The 19,439-nt window shown below is 39.9% G+C and overlaps 2 protein-coding genes across 2 annotated transcripts; both read right to left on the bottom strand.

Moving 5' to 3' along the window:
* Positions 1-1,744: 1,744 nt before the first annotated feature.
* On the bottom strand, positions 1,745-7,467 carry LOC108926637 (cholesterol side-chain cleavage enzyme, mitochondrial). The gene is made up of 9 exons (XM_018739466.2): positions 7,062-7,467; positions 6,572-6,727; positions 6,154-6,353; positions 5,753-5,956; positions 5,456-5,616; positions 5,110-5,276; positions 4,602-4,680; positions 4,289-4,480; positions 1,745-4,040 (listed from the first exon to the last, which is right to left on the bottom strand). The coding sequence occupies exons 1-9, from the start codon at positions 7,328-7,330 to the stop codon at positions 3,918-3,920; spliced, it is 1,551 nt and encodes a 516-aa protein (XP_018594982.1). The 5' UTR covers positions 7,331-7,467; the 3' UTR covers positions 1,745-3,917.
* A 1,489-nt stretch (positions 7,468-8,956) lies between these two features.
* Positions 8,957-18,847, bottom strand: hexa (hexosaminidase A (alpha polypeptide)). The gene is made up of 15 exons (XM_018739315.1): positions 18,381-18,847; positions 17,698-17,715; positions 16,907-16,978; positions 16,256-16,321; positions 14,602-14,648; positions 13,994-14,104; positions 13,805-13,906; positions 13,562-13,694; positions 13,107-13,287; positions 12,858-12,944; positions 12,598-12,670; positions 12,270-12,444; positions 10,294-10,384; positions 10,007-10,114; positions 8,957-9,768 (listed from the first exon to the last, which is right to left on the bottom strand). Exons 1-15 carry the CDS (start codon positions 18,652-18,654, stop codon positions 9,705-9,707), a joined length of 1,602 nt encoding a protein of 533 aa, XP_018594831.1. The 5' UTR covers positions 18,655-18,847; the 3' UTR covers positions 8,957-9,704.
* Positions 18,848-19,439: the final 592 nt, after the last annotated feature.

The following is a 19,439-nucleotide window of genomic DNA, read 5'->3' as shown; positions in this document are numbered from 1 at the left end:
GCACCACCGCACCCCCCACTAATAATATAATATCTAAATAAAAAGTTTTTTCTGAATTACTGCAAGGCTCTGAGCAAGATGGCAGAGGACAGCATAACAAGGAGGCAGGTTGACAGTCTGGAGTCTGATAACAGCCAGCGATGCAGTAACTTGTACCTGCGCAGCGACCTGAGCCGGCCACTGCTGGATGACATGGACATTGACGTAATGACCAACACTGAGATTGCTGACCACATTGGTAAACCTTCTATATCCCTCTGAGCTGCTCTTAATAATTCTAATGTCATAAATGTGAAAAACCTACCAGTCCCAACAATTGTTTGTTCCACATGTTTATTTTTGATGATTCACTAAACAATTAATTTTTGCCTTTGTTGAGCAGTCAACATCTATATTTCCAGTATTCTTTCCCTATTTTTGTGCTTTCCATGTACTTGGTTTACCTTATGAAATGGAAAATTCATAAATTCATTTTTAAATGACATTTTCTCAGTGTTTAAAAGAAAAGGGAAGATATCTTTAGGTTCTTTTTTTACCCATGAAATTAAAAGTTGTCAGAGCACTCATGGTTGCATCAAACTGAGCAAGTCATTTTAGAAATGGAACCTCCTAATGTACAGCACGTAACACATTCTATAGATATTTCTTCCTTGAATACACCAAGTGATTTAGACTGAGCTAACATAGCAAACATACAAACTAAACCAGGAATGTAAAGCATTTTCACATTCAGCATGACATAAGAAGTATACACATTGCACATTATTTGTATATGCATGTGAAAACTGCTGCTCACAATGTTGCTTATGATATTATGCTGTTATGTGACAGCCTCGCTGAAGTTTATGTTGGCCCGTGAGAGCACGAGAGTGACGGTCCAGAATGACAAGATCCAGCAGCTTCAGAACGAGCTCATCAGGGTCAGGCAGATTTTGATGCTTGGATATGATGCAACATCAGTTACTCTTTTCAGATCTACAGATCCATCAGAATGCTTGATAATTGTTTTTATGAAGGATGTATGGTGTTGCTCAAGATGTCCATGTTCTTGCTCCCCAGAAGAATGATATTGAGAAGAAGATGCTGCAGTTGTACATGGCTCAAAAGCAGCAGCAGCAGGACCAGTCCCAACTATCCGGAATGGGGGATCCAGAAGCAAAAATATGCCAGCAAGGGAAGGTTCTGTACACTCTCAGGCTACATATGTTATGATATATATTCCTATATTACAACATAAAGATGCCTCACATTAGAATAGAGATATATCATGCCCTTGTAAAATACATGGACAAGAAATAAGCTCATTTTACACTCTAAATATATTTTATTCTGCCTGTCTATCCTATAGCTATCACTCATTCTACACTGCCAGAAAAGATATATGCCCATGGACGTTCCCAGAGGAAATGTATCATTGTACGCTACTACACAGCAGATGAATATCACCGTGCACTCGGAATTACTATGTACCTTCAGTGTTACATAAAGCAGGTGACAATAATTATTAGGTACTTCTGTGGGACAGGGTACTGGACTAAGGAGGAGTATGGGACAAGATTTGACCATGAAACAGAAATATCAAAGGAGAAGGCAAAGTAGGTACAGAATCCAACAGGTAGGATCATTTTTAAACATCTGTGGAAGTTCATTATTACAAGAATAAAATATATAGAACAAGATACCAGAAATAAAAAATACAAAGTAACTTCTGCCGTACAGTCTACTTGCATACAATTATACAAAAATAATAAAACAGTTTGTTAGTTGAGGGGAAAAATGTTTTAGAACTAACAAAATAAATCTTAATACTGTAGCACCTTAAGGGTAATAAAGACAACAGCACATTAACAGCTAAGGTCTCATACAGTTTTCTGATCACTGGTATGAGATTTATGTTAATACCCTGAGTACAAAGCGGCTGAGTACTAAGATTTTTCTGCATTTAGTATTTTATAATCAGATGCTTTAGACTAAAATACTGCACAAGAATAAACTGTATTATACAATTCAATAAATACAATAAAATGCATAGAAGTACTAGTGTTTATACCAAAATGCTTTATTTGTATTAAAAAAGCAGATACTTCACTTCTTCCACATTATAGTGTCTATGTTGTCTCTCAGAATTTCAGTAGATGTGAAATGTTGATATCCGGAAAACTTTAACTCAGAGATGAGAAAAGCTGTGCTTTTCTAGACCGAAGGATAATCAATAATTAATCAAACAGGATGAAAATAACATTGATTTGAAAAATATCATTGTGTCTGGATATTGAAAACAACAATGATATTGAGGCTGACTGCCAACATATCCATTATGCTACTTGGAAGAAAGGTAGTGAAGAATCCTACAACAAATTGTTCCACATAAAAAAGGATTAATGCAAAGAGAAACTTGACTTCTCTTGTGCTAATGCAAAGAAATAAAACTGTGAAAATGCTATTAAAAATAAATACTTAAACTGCAAAATTGTAACTCAGTCATCCAGCGTACTCATGATGTAAAGATATGAGTATATGAGGTCTGAAAATCTCAGCCTGCAGGTGAAGATTACCACCAAACGTGGAATATGAGCATGATACTGGCAGCAGAAAACTCTCAACTGAGTGCAGAACTGAAGAAGATGCAGAGACAAAAGGTGACCGTCCAGCAGCCAGAACAGGTAAAGGACAAACAGACTTTAACGTGGTTTGCAATGAATGAAACTAGGCAGCGGTAGATGAGTAGCAGCAATGGCAGATTGCTGGTGGATCAGTGAAAACTGTGACCACCATACAGTTCACACAATGACTTGTCTCAGTCAAATGAACCCTTCAGATACAATGTGAAAAAAGGCACAGGTATAAATCAGAATCCTGGAGGAACAAGTAGACATCCCTTGAATCATGAAACTACTTTAGGGTTACTGCCAGACTCCTGAAAACATACTGGCTGAGTGCTTAGTACGATGTACATCTTCTGTTTCAGCTGGAGCATGGTTCTAAGCATTGGAGAAGAGAGCGGGAGAATTTTTTGACTAAACTCAACGAATATGCCCAAGGCTTTGCTTCCACAAACATGATTCCCCTATAGGATTCAATTTTTTTCATTTCGTCTGATTTTGCATTTTAAAACACATTAAGAAATACAAAAGGAAATTCTGAAAAACCAACTCCAGTCTGAATGAGGACATTAATCACTCTTGATCTTATTTGCCTTATAACATTCTATACGCACACACACACTGTCTGAAACCGCTTGTCCCAAGCGGGGTACAGCAAGCCGGAGCGTAACCTGGGAACATATGGCGCAAGGGGACACACTGAGGATGGGACGCCAATCCGTCGCAAGGCACCCCAAGCGGGACTCAAACCCCCGACCCACCGGAGAGCAGGACCCGGTCAAGCCCGCTGCACCACCGCACCCCCTAAATTAATTACATAGATGAATAATTATGTATTTCCACTCTGTAGTTCTCAACCGTAAGAAGCTCTAATGAGTTTTGTTTCCTTGTAAAAGACCACGTCAGACCCTTTGCTATCTGGCAGTAGATACGTACAGCTGCAGTGACCTTGCCTGAATAACCTACTTTGTCCTTGAGCAATCCTTCACACATACCAGTACTATCTTTTAGATAATGCTGTATAACGGTATTGATAAACAAATAATTTGTAACTGTGGTATTCGTGTCTCTCTTTTTTCAATAATGATAAGTTTAAATTGATTATGAAAAACTGTATATTATTATTCAATATTCAGTTCTTCTGAGGCTGTACATCTCATTTCTACATATGACCTGTGAAAACAAATACTTGAAGAAAAAAGAAAAAAAAAACCATGCTGGAAAGGACAAGAATCTTTAATTCTTAATTTTGATCTGATTAGAATAGAGATCTGAGATTCACATCTCCTTAACTTGCCTTCTATTTGTGCTGTATTATGCTGTCTTGTGTAGGGGCCTTAAGGTCAACAAAATGGGCTTCTCCGGCATCAGAATGAGGTCAAAGGTGCTCCTCACCTCCACCTGCCTCTGCTTCTCAATTCGGAAGTTCTCAAGCATCTATAAATACAGGACAAACTAGAATTACTGTGACAGTTCAGAAAACGTATCCAATAATCTCTTTGGACATGACTTTACTGTAATGTCTTCTTTTTTTCCCTCAAAAATCAACACTAAAAAGGGCAGCATGAGGAATCCTGCTGATATTGTACAAATCCTCTGTGTGTTTCAAGTGAGGGCAGTCCTACAATGCAAGTGAGCCAGCTGAAGAAGAACATGTTTGAGTGTACAACAAAGCCAGAACTTACATGGATGAGAAAGATCTGCATCTCAGCCTCTGCAATCCTCCGACCCAGGCACTGGCGTGGCCCAAAGCCAAAACTCAGGCTCCTAAAGTAATGGCCCTCAGAGCCCAGCCAGCGGGAGGGCATGTACTGCTCTGGCCAGGGGAAGATGCGGTGATCTCGGCCCATGGCATACAGCCCGAGCTGGACGAGAGTCTGTGGACATTTAGGTGGGGTCAATGGAACAGGTAGGACTCAAACTCATTCAAACAATGGTCGTAAAAGAAATTTAACCACTCCCCTCTCTCCAAAGAGAAAATGCAAGGTAGATACTTACCCCTGCTGGAATGTGGTAGTTCTGGATAACTATGTCCTCTGTTATGTACCTTTGTAAACTGACACCAACTGGATACAGTCTAAAGGTAGCAGAGAAAATAGAGTGGTGCTCCATATTAGTACAATGTTCTCATTTTCTTTCATTCAGCTGTTATAAGTGATTATATTCTGTATAATACAGTCATGCTGAAAGATTTTGCTTTCCTTTGCTTTTCTGTATCTGAACATGTTGAGGGACATGATCGAATGTTGTCTGACACACTAGTTCAGCATCACCAATATGTGACTGTCATTGCAGTTATAAGTTATGTGTTAAGTGACTGTTAAGTTATGTTCTTCTTTCAAGCACACCCCAACATTAACAAACAGAATATGTGAGTGTATGCTTCTTCACTTAGTGTATATTGGACAGCCATTTTATGCAATGCAGATTTTCCTGTATTTGAATTTTACCAAGAGAACAGCCATAGCCCATTGGGTTTTCTTTTAGCAATATTGCACTATTTTACCTCAGCGTTTCCTTCACAGCCCCTCTGACCAAGGGCACTCTCTTCAGCATCTGGAGCATATCTCCCTGTGCGGAGGCCCTGGCTGCTATAATCTCAGCTCTTAACTCCTCCTGCAGGTCAGGGTGGCGGGCTAACTCGTACAAGGTCCACAGCAGTGTAATGGAAGTCTGAAACAGGGGACGCAAAAAGCTCAGTTTATTAAAGCTGTATTAGAGAACCTTAAAGAGCCAATAACCATGTTTTCACGTTTTCGTCTTTTTGACTTCTTTCTCGCATAGTTTGTTCTTGTATCCTCATGGATGTTTTGCATGGTGGAGGAAAATATGTTTTTGAGTTTAACTCTTACTGTATCCACACCCCCGGCCATCAGCTCAGTTACGCTGGCCTTGATGTCCTCGATAGACAACTTGTCTAGTAATAGCAGGCTGGCCAGCACCCCAGGATAATTCCTATCCATGCCGGCCTCCTGGCGCATCCGTCGATAGATGTTCTGGATACAATGGTCTGCTGCAGTCCCAAAACAGATAACAAATTGAGAGCACTTTATAGCCGTTTCTTTTCTACCGGTTAAACTGTCCATCAGCACAAAGGTTGGCTGATGGTATTATTTCTTTATGAGCTCCATTGCTCTACATTATCTTACCCTGGCTGAAGATGCCATCCCAAGCCTCTACATGCTGTTTCCATACTCTAGACCCCAGCAGGCGCAGCAAACTGGGAGGAATGTACAGCATGGGTGTGGTGGTTTTAAACATGAGGGAGATGCAGTTAATAAAATGTTGGGCTCTGGGATCAATGTAGTCCAGCAGCAAACCCAGCCGCTCTCCATAGAGTACTGAGCTCACAGCTACATATAAAGAACAGGACAGAGAGAGAAAAGGTTACTGGTGACATTAAGGGTGCATGCATTGATCAAATCTTGAGCGATCCACAGAAGACAGCAAAGCAGAAACATAGAGGAACATCAGATTATTTAAAAAATCTAGCGTGAAAGATTCTGTGGTGCAATCTGTGAATCGCAACCACCACTGTCACGGAGCTTACATTCCAGAGCATATTTGAACAGCTCGTAGGAGAGGTCAGTGGTCCATTTGTTCTGTCCACTTCTCAGAATCTTTTTATGAACTCGTGCCACAAAGTCTTGGCCAACCTCATCCAACAGGGGCACAAAGTTCTCCAGCACCTTTGGAGAGATCACCTCTTTATTCAAGATTACTCGGTTGGCTTTCCAGTCCTCACCATCCCTGTGGAGAACAGACTTATGTCAAGGCGTTCCATTTGTTTTTTAAAAAAATCTATGTTTATATGTAAAATATTTTAATACAATTAGATAGTTTTTATATATTTATAGGTTAAATTATTTGTTTTTTTTGGATATGTAGATGATGTAGGAGAAAGACCAAATACAAATAATAAACACAAACTGAGATCCAAAAACACTATGAAACAAAGATTAAATTACTTCAGAAGGACTCCATATTTATGGTTCCTGTAGTCTCTATATGCATTCCAGGGCTCCACTCTCAGTCTCCTGGGATAGTGACCCTCTGCTCTGAACAGAATGGCTGCATCCTCTGGGTTGATGATATTTACACTTTCATAGTAACCAATTTTCTCCCTGCACATGGAAGACACACATTTCACAAATAAATCTGTATGTACACCAATATGTTTCACAAGCATGAAAGAACTGTACTGAATAAAAATGATTTTTTTAAGGAATAAGGAAAATAATATGGAGGAAAGTCCTACGTGCTTATATGCAGATGGAAACACAGTGTACTTTCCTTAGAAAAACTGCATATTGACCATCCATTTACAAATACCAGTGTGTAAGGTGATGTTTTAACATAAGCAAAGGCATTTGAAAATGTCAGGGCAAACCTTAGTTACCAAGAAGCACATAGCACTACCAAACAGTGTTACTGAATTCAGATGAGAATGTTTCTTACCGGTAAATAGGTCCGTAGGTGTTGAAGTTGTGCAGCATGATACGGTGAAGATTCCTGAATCCATTTAACCTCCAGAACGTGTAGAGGTTGGCCACTCCATTTTTCCAGTGCCCAGGGATCTCGTTGAAGGACCGAATAGTGTCTGGGCACATGTTCTGAGAAACAACAGGCACGCTGTTGCTGTAGCCGCTGTGGCGCTGTCCTTCGGGGGTTGTGGCCATGTGACGGAAGACCGCACCACTGGATAACGTTTTCCACCTTGCTGTCATGGCTTTTTTGTGTCCGGCTGTCTCTGTCTGCTCTTTATATATACACCGCTACTCCGCCTCAACTTCAAGACCCCGACAAGGGCAGCTGAGAGTCCTTCAGTCTACTCGGTTTTTTTCATACTTACATGTCACAGTTCTAAAATGACTCTAGCTTTTGCGAAATGCGGGATTTGAATTGCCCACTGGACAGTTCTCATCAGCACATATAAGAAAACTCTTGCGGTGTTATCAGGCAATAAAAGGGGAAGATATCCTCATAACTCTCAGAATGGCTACAATAACATAATGAAAATCCTGATTATGTGATGATCAGAAATTAAAATCTTGTGTTTGTATATATGCATTATATCCAGTATTGTGTTTGTCAAGTCAAAATCATACTAAATTGGTATGATTGCCATTATGCCTTTAATTCAGACTATCTCTGAAAGACCAATTTAAAATCCACATTTACTGCCGTATATTTTTTATGTTAGTATTTGCCTTTGGGTTAGCTGCTAGTACTGGCAATGAAGGATTTCACTTTAAAAACAACCCTGCTTCTATCTAATAGAACTTATTCGGAATAGTAACTGATATTTTAGATTTTATTAAAATACTGGGACAGCTAACACGTGGGCACTACCAGTGTTTTTGTGTGTGCTGAAGGAGTTCAACAAGGTGAGACAGAGTGAGCAGCAGTGAGACCTTGGGAAGGGAGTGTTTTCATTCCAAACAGCTGTGTCCTCAAACACCTAGAAGGCCATCTGTACAAACAACATTACCTAGAGGCCCTCAGGCAGCTTGGGCCTGCAGCCTTAGCTTTGCAGCACTGCACACTAAACCACTGAAGCTTCCCATCTTTAAGCTGAAAAAGCTCAAGACACAAGCTGCTTTCGAAACAAGACATTTTATTATTAATTATTGGTCTTTCCTTAGTACTTGTTTAACAGAAAACTAACTGAAGGTCCAGCCATGAAAGAAAAATGAACAAATCACTCTCGAATGTCTAATTTATTTCTGCTTTTACATGTAGAAGTATTTCATATGCAAAACATCAAGCAAATTCGACATTTAGTTTAATAATTCTATTTCAGCATTTCCAAGAATTTTAATTTCGAATAATCAAATCCTGCTTAAACTGCTTGTTTTGAAGTATCTACAGAGCCCTCAAAAAGCAATCGGCAACTACATGAGCACACAGCTGCACAAGGACCTTTGACGTGTGTGTGTGTATGTGTACTACAGTAACAGAGGCCAAATGTGCAAACCAGCAAGTCCGTTGCTCACACCAGCTGGTTGTGACGGACCTCTGTGACCCACCGAGAAGCTCCCAGTGGTCTCTCCAGTATTGTGTGACAAAAAAAATCTAATTTTATTGATTGTGACATAGTGGCTGACTTGGAAACAATTCTGAGTTAGGAACGGACTTCTGGTCCAGGGGGCCTTGACAACTAACACTATAACATGTGAAACTAGGAAAACGGAGTAATGGAGGTTGGGAAACCGCCAAGCAATAACTGCAAAGATCATATTGTGCTGCTGGTCCCTGATCTGGCCAGTATGGTGGTGGTAGTGCTGGTGACTCAAAGTGTCTGTGAAATGAATGAATGTAAAGGAGGAAGAGCACAGCATCTAAATTCAGTCCTTGTAAATGCAAAGAAATAAAGGCTGAAGTAGGGGTATTAAATGAAACTCCCCGTAAGGTTTATTGTCGTAGCTCTGACGGGCATATCTCGGAGTATGAGCGTAGCGTACGAATTCAGTTCCAAAACCATTTTAGGATGGACCCTTTAAATAATGAAAATTGTTTTAAAATATGGTCCACAGTGCATGTCTCCTGACCGCACTGTACTGTAAGTATAGTAGTTCATATGCTGATTTTCGAGACTTCATGGAAAAAGAGAATCAGCATAGCCTATGTTTAGTTGATGCCCAAGATGACTTACGATGATAGCTGTATACATATCAGGGTATTCGTACAGGAGCGAGTCAGGTTAAATATCTTGCTCAAGAGTCTCTGCAGCAGGAGGTGGTCTTAAACTGGGAACCTTCAGAATACAAGACAACCACTGTTCAACTGTCCCATTATCATTATTAGATAAACTGAATTCATGTGCTTTTGAACCCAAGTGTCAGAGGTAAACTCCTTTACACATGTACTTTACCAGCTCTACCCATTCCAAGACCCCGCTACTCATTCCTGACATGATGTAAGGTGTACAAGTGTACCACTACATGGTAGATGTTCAAGTAAAAAGGAAACAATCAAGACTTAATGACTAGACTAGTGTCTCCAATATTTGAATAGTAGGATACCTTGTATATTTAATAGCAATTCACGATGAACATTTTGCACCAGTTAACTTGTGGCCTGCCTCCCAGCAGCTTACCATCACAAGTCCTCATATTCATGCTTACAGTGGCCCACAAAGAGAGGTTGAGCTTGGACCCCACGCCTTAATAGAAAAAGAAAATAAAATTCCAGGTATCCTTAAATATTAAGTGTCAACAGAATACAGTTTCACCAAAACCATTAAAGTCTTTCAACACTATCTCTTTCTATAATAATATTTGAGTCCATCGCTTGGGCTTTGCTCATAACTACACTAGTGATAAAATATGAAGGACATCTACTAAAAATAATTTTGTCGATTTCCAGAGTACTTTTGACTGTTATTCACGCAGAGAGTATACCTTAAGAGCTTGCAGCGGAAGGCAGCCAAACGGGGGTACGCCTGTGACACGCTAGAAGTCTGGGCTTCATCACTCCATAGTCTTTCTGCTGCAGCACTTGCCCTTGGCCTATGTGTCCACACACATTCACAGAGTACACATATCTTTGCAAGCACAACTCCAGTACAGCGTAAATGAATTTGAATCTTATGTTTTCTCAACTTTAGAAATACAAATAGCTGAACTAGAATCAATTTCACTGTTGAGGTCACACATAAGATATGACTGAGGGAGAGCCTCATCCTTACCATAGGAGTGGGGCGAGGTTGGTGCCGTCCACGTATTCGCCCCACAAGCAAACCTCTCCTCCAATCAACAACCTCTTCTGGTGCTCTGTCCCTGATCCCGCACAGAAATAAATGAGGACTCTGCCAACACTCTTGTGAACATACTACAGCATCATACACATTCAAAGGAAAAACTTAAATTCATAAGCCTCACTAAATTGCATTGAATACCTGTATACCAAAAAATCAACATGCCTTTGCCATGTTATAATATAAACCCTTGTGTGTAAAGAAAGTTTAAAATAAGGTTTAATGGAAGAGCTTTTTACTTTTGCTTTAGATTGTGTTTCCATCTAGTGGTGTACACAAGGCATGAGACTGGCACCTCATAAGACAGCAGTAATCTTCATCATTTTTTCTATAATGCAAGGAACACCCTCTCATTAAGTTGTTCTAACTAATATTATTCAGACTGATTAAATTAGAACTCATTACACTTTCTATTCAAATTAGAAAACTGATTATAGTTTTTTTTTTTAAACTATAGGCCTTCAAAGGTCCATCTGACAATGAAAATTAAATTTTTGTCTTAAGACTCAAGTGGGGTTAGGTCCAAGTTTCAGGTCAGGTCAAGCTTTTCTTACTAGTCTTGGTCTGATTGTTTCAGGTTAAAATTATGTGCAAAATACAAAAAGGCCAGACTTCTTAAAATATGATTATACCTCTTTCTCAGAGTATTTCTGTTAGGTCAGCTGTACTTTATTCACACTAGGGAAGCAGGTAAAATTACAGTTAAGACTACTGTATAATGACAGTTATATGTCAACTCCACAACCTCCTATTTGGTGTCTTCTGCCATGTTCTACCTGTGCACGTCTCATTGAACACTGAGGACACAACAAAACTGGCTATGATTAAGCCACCAATTCATCACTCGATGCTAATAAAAAACTAAAACTAAAACTGTAGGTCAATGTTGTATCCTGGTTTGCACTCTATGTTCCCAGACTATAAGCACACTGAGAAGCTGTGTTGTATGAGCCATTTATGGGATTAAAATAAGAAAAGTAAAGCCTCACAGCAAATTTTAAGTTAATGGTATCTTCATTTGATTTTTTTAAATAGACCCTGACCTGTGAATAATCAAGTGATTAAGTTATATAATTAAACTTAGACTGTGATGTAGTGGTTGGACTCGCAGTGAGTTATGCAAAGACTTCCAGTCTATTTAAGATAGACATTTCCCATTTTATTTTTAATTGCATTTTCTTCACAGTTCAATTATCTAAAAACTTGTTCATACTAATTTTATAGTAAAAAATGGTCTGCATTTCCATTATGGAAGGAAGTTTGGTGGTGGTGGTTCCACACTCATATTCTATTTCTACTTTGCCAGCTAGTGCACTTCACTTACTGCTAACAGCTGGATGGAAAAATGCAGGTTCTGTGCCGCAGCAGAAAAAACTTTTAGAAAATACAACAGTTAAGAAAATTAAATTAAAAATAACCTGGAAAATGTTCAAGTACTGCTTGGGGTGCCTTGCGATGGCCTGGTGTCCTATCCTGGGTGTCTCCCCACCCTTTAGCCTTTTGCCCTGTCTTCCCGGGTTAGGCTCTGGCTCGCCACGACCCCATTCAGGACAAGCGGTTTTTGACAACGGATGGGTGTTTGTTCATTCTTTGATCATTTGTTACTTAAACATTTGAACACAAAATTTTTTAAAAATTGAAAACTTAATATGTTAACCAGTTTTATGTGTAGTAGCCAATGAAGCATAGTTTTACTAAACGTTAAAATAATTCATTATTTTTGGGAATAAGTCAGGTTTGGAAAGGGCAGTAACGGGTCTGGGTAAAACAGAATATACAGTATAATTTGGGACCTGTGGGATCCTTTGGTTTTAATCTCTTGTATTATAATTTATGCAGTCATTTGCTAAGGGGAGACTGATTTTTAAAAGCAGTCTTTCAATACAAACAGAGCATGCAATTCTAACCTGTGAATGCGAGGGGCCGTACAGTGTAGAAACGAGACCACTCGTGTGTAGGTCCGGGCTGGTCCAGGTACCAAGGTGATGCCAGTATAACTCGCACCCCTGCAGCAGTCACCCTGCGCACTTCACACATGTAACACCCTGCTTTCCATACCTCCACCACATCCAAGGACTTTGGCTGAAACACAAACCATTAAAAGAATAGCACAAAAAGGGCAGGGAAACAACAGAAATATTCACAAAGTCAACAATAAACTGAAAAACCATCTGGTAAATAATTATGGATTGTAAGATGTGTGGTTGTGATTCTTGAATTGAACTGTGGGCTCACACTGCTATGGTAGTCAAACACATCCTGCCAGACCACAGACGTCTTATTCAGTGTTTCAATGATATTCATCATGCTGGAAAACAAACACCAATAGATATCATCACAGAGAGAACCTCAAAAGCAATATCCTTCCACCCATCATTTAAACACTTTAGCCTCCCACAGCAAAGAGCCGCATTCTCATAGTGTTGTGATTTTAAGTGATGCCAGAAATGCTTCCTTTTCAACATGCACCGCTCTCGATTAATATATACACTTACTTTTTGAAATATAGCGAACCAAGTTTTCCATAGTCTGTCCCAAATCCCATCTTCTTCATGAACATTCTAACATCAGGATTGGATTTCCTAAGCAAAGCACAGATATTGAAATACTGTACATTTCCCTTATATAGAGAGATTAAGTTGTCAGTCCATACTAGAAGCATTCATCCACTGGTGAATGAAGGGAACAAAAGCAGTGGTTTATGATCAATCTGTGACATTTATTGGTGTGTGGCTATACCATACCAACAACTGAAGTCGACCTCATCCCCTCCGAGGTGTATATAGGGATCAGGAAAAAGCGTGCTGACCTCCTTTAACAGACGACCCATGAAGTTGTAGTTTGTGCTAAGGGTGGGATTAACTGGCCCGAAAGTCCCAGATGGATGCAAACCCTTGTAGCAGGGAGTTAGCAAGCCAGGCTGCCCTGAGAACAGAGTGTGTGGTGCCTGTTAGTCCATATACACTAAAAATCACACTGTACCTTGGTAGCCATACTGTTATTGCAAAAAACATTGTTTCATTCATGCCACTTAAAAAGTGATCTGCTTACTTTTCTTTGTTAGTGTTCTGAACGAAAAATAGTGTCTTTACTTTTGAGATTTAACATTATGTTGTCTAATCTGATTAAATGATACATAGGTCTGTTTTGTGGCTCATAGTTGAGAACAACAGCTATAAGTGCCGGGTCTATGGCATACCTTTCCCCCAGGACTGGGTGTGGCCCGGTGAGTCAAACTCAGGTATGATTCGGATCCCACGTAACCTGGCATGAGAAACCATCTTGCGTATGTCCGCCTGGGTGTACACATGTGACTGGGGATGGAATGCCCCCTGACCCAGGACAAACACATTAAAATGCATCATAAGATGGGATATCTCTAGTTATCTCATCAGTATGATGACTTGCCAATGATATGATGGATACAAAAGATTTTTCATGCCTTGTTGCTAAGGTCAGGGAAACTTTGGCTCTGGTATGGGAAAGAAGGGTCATCCACGACATGCCAGTGAAGCACATTGAATTTGTTGTAGGCCATGACATCCTTAAAAGAAAAGGATTAAAATAAATGAAAATACTCCATTTTTCTCTGAATTTAACCCTTTAAATTTCGCTGTATTTTAATTATTACCAGAGTTTTCAAAATAGTCCTGACTGGTAAAAAGTGTCTGGAGGTGTCCAGCAGAATCCCTCTGTATTGAAAGCGAGGAAAATCTTCAATCTCTGTCTTATTGATGTAGTACTAAAAAATAAGTGAAAGAAGAACTATAATGTAACAGAAAATTACATCAGAAACATACAATGTAGCATTTTCTGCATGCTAATTCTTTTTATACTGTATCCTCATGGTTTATATAACGCAATATGAGGAGATCTGTGACATTTGTTAAAGTAATCTAAGCAGAACTCCATCATAAACCGAGGATTATATGTTCAGAATCACACACACACACACATTTTCAGAACCGCTTGTCCCATACGGGTCACGGGGAACCGGAGCCTACCCGGTAACACAGGGCGTAAGGCCGGAGGGGGAGGGGACACACCCAGGACGGGACGCCAGTCCGTCGCAAGGCACCCCAAGCGGGACTCGAACCCCAGACCCACCGGAGAGCAGGACTGTGGTTCAACCCACTGCGCCACCGCACCCCTGTTCAGAATCAATCCACTTTCATACTTTTTTCTGTTAGGGTAATAGAATGTAAAGAGTAAAGAGAGGTTTCATTGCAAAGGACTTACAGTGTTTGAATCATCTTGGTAAATCAGCTGACTGAATGACTCCAGACCTGAATAACGTTGTAGAATGAGGAGAAAGAGACATTTAGGTTTACATGTTCCACATAACATAACAATGACAAAAGACACAATGTTGAAATCGTCATTAAAGATTTTCTGGTTGAATGAATGTTACATTAAACTTGCCAAAAGATTTTAATACGAGGTGTCCAACCTCTTTCGGCTAAGGGCTGCAGTCATTACTGCAAACTGGTTTTAGGATGACTTGTATAATATACCGAATCATAAACATTAGACATTGTCACCCAGAAAAGAAATGCTGGTTTTCTATCTCACCCAAAATATCCTACATTCCTTAGAAACTTATCATTCTTGCTTGATTTGGAAGCCATGTTCAGCATTTAAAGTATATATAAATTGGATGAACAAAGAGTAACTAACCATAAAATCATATCATACATAAACAAACTGATCTAACCAGAAGTAGAGCACAGTTGGTCTCGAACTTTTGAGTAATAAACTTTTCTCCTTATTTTCTTGAGAGGTACACACACACACACACACACATTTTCAGAACCGCTTGTCCCTTACGGGGTCACGGGGAACCGGAGCCTACCCGGTAACACAGGGCGTAAGGCCAGAGGGGGAAGGGGACACACCCAGGACGGGACGCCAGTCCGCCGCAAGGCACCCCAAGCGGGACTCGAACCCCAGACCCACCGGAGAGCAGGACTGCGGTCCAACCCACTGCGCCACCGCACCCCCCTTCTTGAGAGGTATTTAGTCCTTATTTTTTCATAAATAGAGCTACCATACCAATTTATATCACACCAAAGCTTCATCTGATTCACCATAGATAGCAAATCACTGCCTTAAGTTTGTCAACACCCTACTCTAGCTCTGCCCATCGCTCTTAATTGTTCTTCCTTATTTATAATGGGTCATAAATATGGAGCTGGGGGACTCAGAACGTGCAAGGGTGTGCACTAGGTGTCCAGAGGAAGGGACTTTCTACCAGCCTGGTCTCCTTGAGCCAGTATGAGAAATTGAGCTACTTGGTTCCTGTCCAAACAACAGCACTGCTGCCTCCATGTCCATAGAGCTGTCAAAATTGAGCTACTTGGTTCCTGTCCAAACAACAGCACTGCTGCCTCCATGTCCATAGAGCTGTCATACTGCTAACATTACATTTATTGATACAGTAGATGCTTTTCTCCAAGGTGACTTTATAATTCAGTAAGCAAAAATGCATTTCACATTTAACAGACAAAGTTATAGATGTAGACACAATTCTCATTACACCAAAAGTTGCATACAGAACAGATGAGGAGCCCCAGGTCTGCCTCAGGTCACAGTCAACTAACAAAATTACCCAGCTGTAGAAATGGGTAAATAATTGTAAGTAGCTTAACACCACAAGTCGCTTTTGAGAAAAGCATCATATTTAACTTACAATGTTAATATTCCAATGATTTACTAGTACATGTATAGATGCTGTGCTGTGTCAGCATACTATGAAAGACCATCCATCCATCCATCCATCCATCCATCCATCCATCCAATCACATGTACCATTCAGATAATTTAGTTTCCCCAGTTCAGCTGAGGAACAGGTTTCTGGACAATCTGATGATCAAATCACGAAAATGAGACTCACCTCTGAGCGCTCCCCACACTGTGTTTGCTGTCAACTCTCCATGGCCTGCAGACACACTCAGTCTATCTGTAATGCATTTCAGTAATTAATCGCTTTGACACCATGACTGACTTACTCATATTTCACACTTGTCCATAAATGCTTGGGACACATAAATATTATCATACTATCATGAGATGCACAGGGAAAAGGTAAATCAAAGGCATGAAAAAACAGACAGGAGTACAGGATAGGGCAAACTCAAGCAGACAAGCACAAAATATTGGGAGCACTGACTGAGATCCCACAAGGTCCATAGTAATGCATCTTACTTTTAAAGATGGGTTTGACAGGTTGACAGAACACATGTGGGTTGAATCCTACTGACTCATTTAGTGCTCCCAGGGAGTGTGACATGTTTAGTTAACACATTAACTGTCATCTCAAATGGATTTTAAGCATACAAATGCTATGGCCTACCTAAAAGGTTCAGTAATAAACCATTGATTAAAGTTTATTTTTTTAATATTGACTAGCCTCACATGGGAGCTTGGTGGTGCAGTGAGCAGCATCGCCATCTCACAGTGCCTGGGTGGTGCTTCGGCAAACCGAATCTTTGCAGGTACCAAGTTAAAGTAAGGTCTAGGCTGAATAAAAGACACAGTCACCTACAGTTCTCATTGGAGGCTGCAGAGGGGTATCCATCGCACCCTTTCTCCTGCACATGGACCACCATGGTAAAGGTTGTTATTCCAGTTGTCGTCATCCAGACAGGACCAGGAATTCTCCCACCTGAAAATGTGGGAGTGTAAAAGTTTAAGATAAATGCTTGAGTACTTTTCTTATGGGTTAAACACGGTGTTTTATTGTTTTCACTGTTTTTCTTAAAACACTTTCTAAGGTTAAGGGTTTTAAAGTCCCAAGTCTTGTTCTTAAAAGTGGACATTGATACTTGTTTTTTTAAACTCTGATGCTTTTTTTTCACTCGTATTTGGAAAGATGAGTTTATGTTAAGATGAGTGAATAATCCCTATCATGTGTATGATGAGAAAGGTTTTAATGATGCATTGTCTGGATGTGTTTTTGCGTCTTTGTGATTTTGAATTGTGGAGTATTTTAATTCTTATGGTATTAAATAAAGTTTGAAAAAAAAAAAACTCCTATTTAGACAGAGGAATCACAATTGAACGATTGATGTTGCTCTTTGCAATGACAGAGCAACAGCCTCTTTACCTTGTTGATGTTTTCGAGCTGATCTTGTTTTCCCAACGAATCACAAAGCCTCCTACTGCCATTGTTAACATCGCTCTATAGCACTATAATGCTATTCTTTAATCACACAAAAGCTTTTAAACGCTTATATGCTGAACATAATAGAGAGGAAAAAAGAGAACGACCCCCTTGTAAAAACACAAACTGTTTTGTGATGAGACACAACAATAACAAGCAGTAAAACGACAAAGGGAAACGAAACCACATACCTGGGTTACAGTAGGGCTGAAGGCAAACTAAACAGATACAGATATATAGATATAGATAATGTATATGTCACATCATTAACCCATTAAGAACTTTTAATTAAAATACGTGATAATGGCCCAATGTAAAAGACCCTAAGTTAAGGAAAGTGTGGCACATGCCAAGAGAAGGTTGGATATCATTTTACTCACACACACACACACACACACACACACACACACAAAACAATTTTTAAATCTTAATCACGAAATTTAACTCCCAGCCTGAACAGTATTTCTTACTTTCTCTACTGTATTACAGACAAGCTATAAATATGTTAACATAAATTCAGTTAAATTATATTTTTTAAAAAGTTTGCAAAAACGAATGATCTCACACTTTCTTAAGTTAAACCATCTCATTAACTGAGAAACCGCATTACTATCTAGCATAAATCAAATAAAACCCATGAATGATGATGTAACCTGTAAATCTCAGCCGCCGACCTGTTGTGGCAGAACCAGGGAGCGAGAGAACAAAAGTAATAATAATAATGATAATAATAATAAATAATAATAGGTTATGTAAAAAATGTATGTATATAGCAGTATTGTATAGCATTGATTCAACATAATCTACATAGAAACAACTATATATATAAATATTATTTATTATATATATAATAAAATATATTGTTTACCTGTCTCCACTGTGTTCTCAGGGAAGCATAATGCGAAGTATCTCCTGAAAGCAGCATCCAAGACGGAGCAGCCGAGCTGTGCGCTCGAGTCTCGTCCATAGCGGAAAGAGAAGCCCTGCGGATGTAACGCGTAGCGCTCCGAACCCTCGCTCATCTTGCGCGGCATCGGCCACACTCCTGCTTCACCGCCGGGTGCCACTCTTTGGAGCGTGAGTAAAAACATGAACAAAATCCAGCTAAAATGGCGAGGAGTGAAACACATGATGATCTGTTGGCGTCTGTAGTATTTCAACGGTTTTGTGGAACACCTGCTTAATAATTAAGTCAGATTTTAAAATACAAGCCAAGGTGATTTATATACAGGGAGCGACTCCAGAATCGCCTCCTCCTCCTCCCGCTAAAACAAGTACCAAATGGATGAAGTCGGGACAGGGACAGGTGACACAGGTGTGTGACACAAAAAGCGGTCATATGACACACACGCTGCCTTCAACCGCTGTGCAGCATTTCACTGATGGTCGCAAAACAACTTCCCTGACATTTTTTAAATAACACCAGAAATTATACAACAGCCCTGTGTAAACAATTCGAAGTCACTGCTTTAAAATCTTGAATTATTGATCAATATTATTATTTACCTATTTTGAATTGATATTATATATAAAATTTACTTTGCATTACTTGATATAAAGTTAGTTGTTGATTCAAACTAAATGTTGAATCAACACAATAGTCTAGTTGCATTGTTTAAGTAAATTGTTTTGGAAAAACATTAACTGTCATGTATTCAGTCAAAGGGGGGTGTGGTGGTGCAGCGGGTTTCATCGGGTCCTGCTCTCTGGTGGGTCTGGGGTTCAAGTCCTGCTTGGGGGGGGTTGGGGTGCCTTGCGACAGACTGGTGTCCCGTTGTGGGTGTGACCCCTCCGGCCCTGCGCCCTGTGTTGCTGGGTTAGGCTCTGGTTCGCTGTGACCCTGCTCAAGACGAGCAGCTCTAGACTGTGTGTGTGTGTTGGTTGGATGGTTTAGCTCCAAACTATATCACTTGTG

Source organism: Scleropages formosus, chromosome 7 (assembly GCF_900964775.1).
Source record: "Scleropages formosus chromosome 7, fSclFor1.1, whole genome shotgun sequence".
Lineage (NCBI taxonomy): Eukaryota > Metazoa > Chordata > Actinopteri > Osteoglossiformes > Osteoglossidae > Scleropages > Scleropages formosus.
The sequence above is the reverse complement of the archived record's forward strand: the minus strand, read 5'-3'. Positions and strand labels throughout refer to the sequence as shown.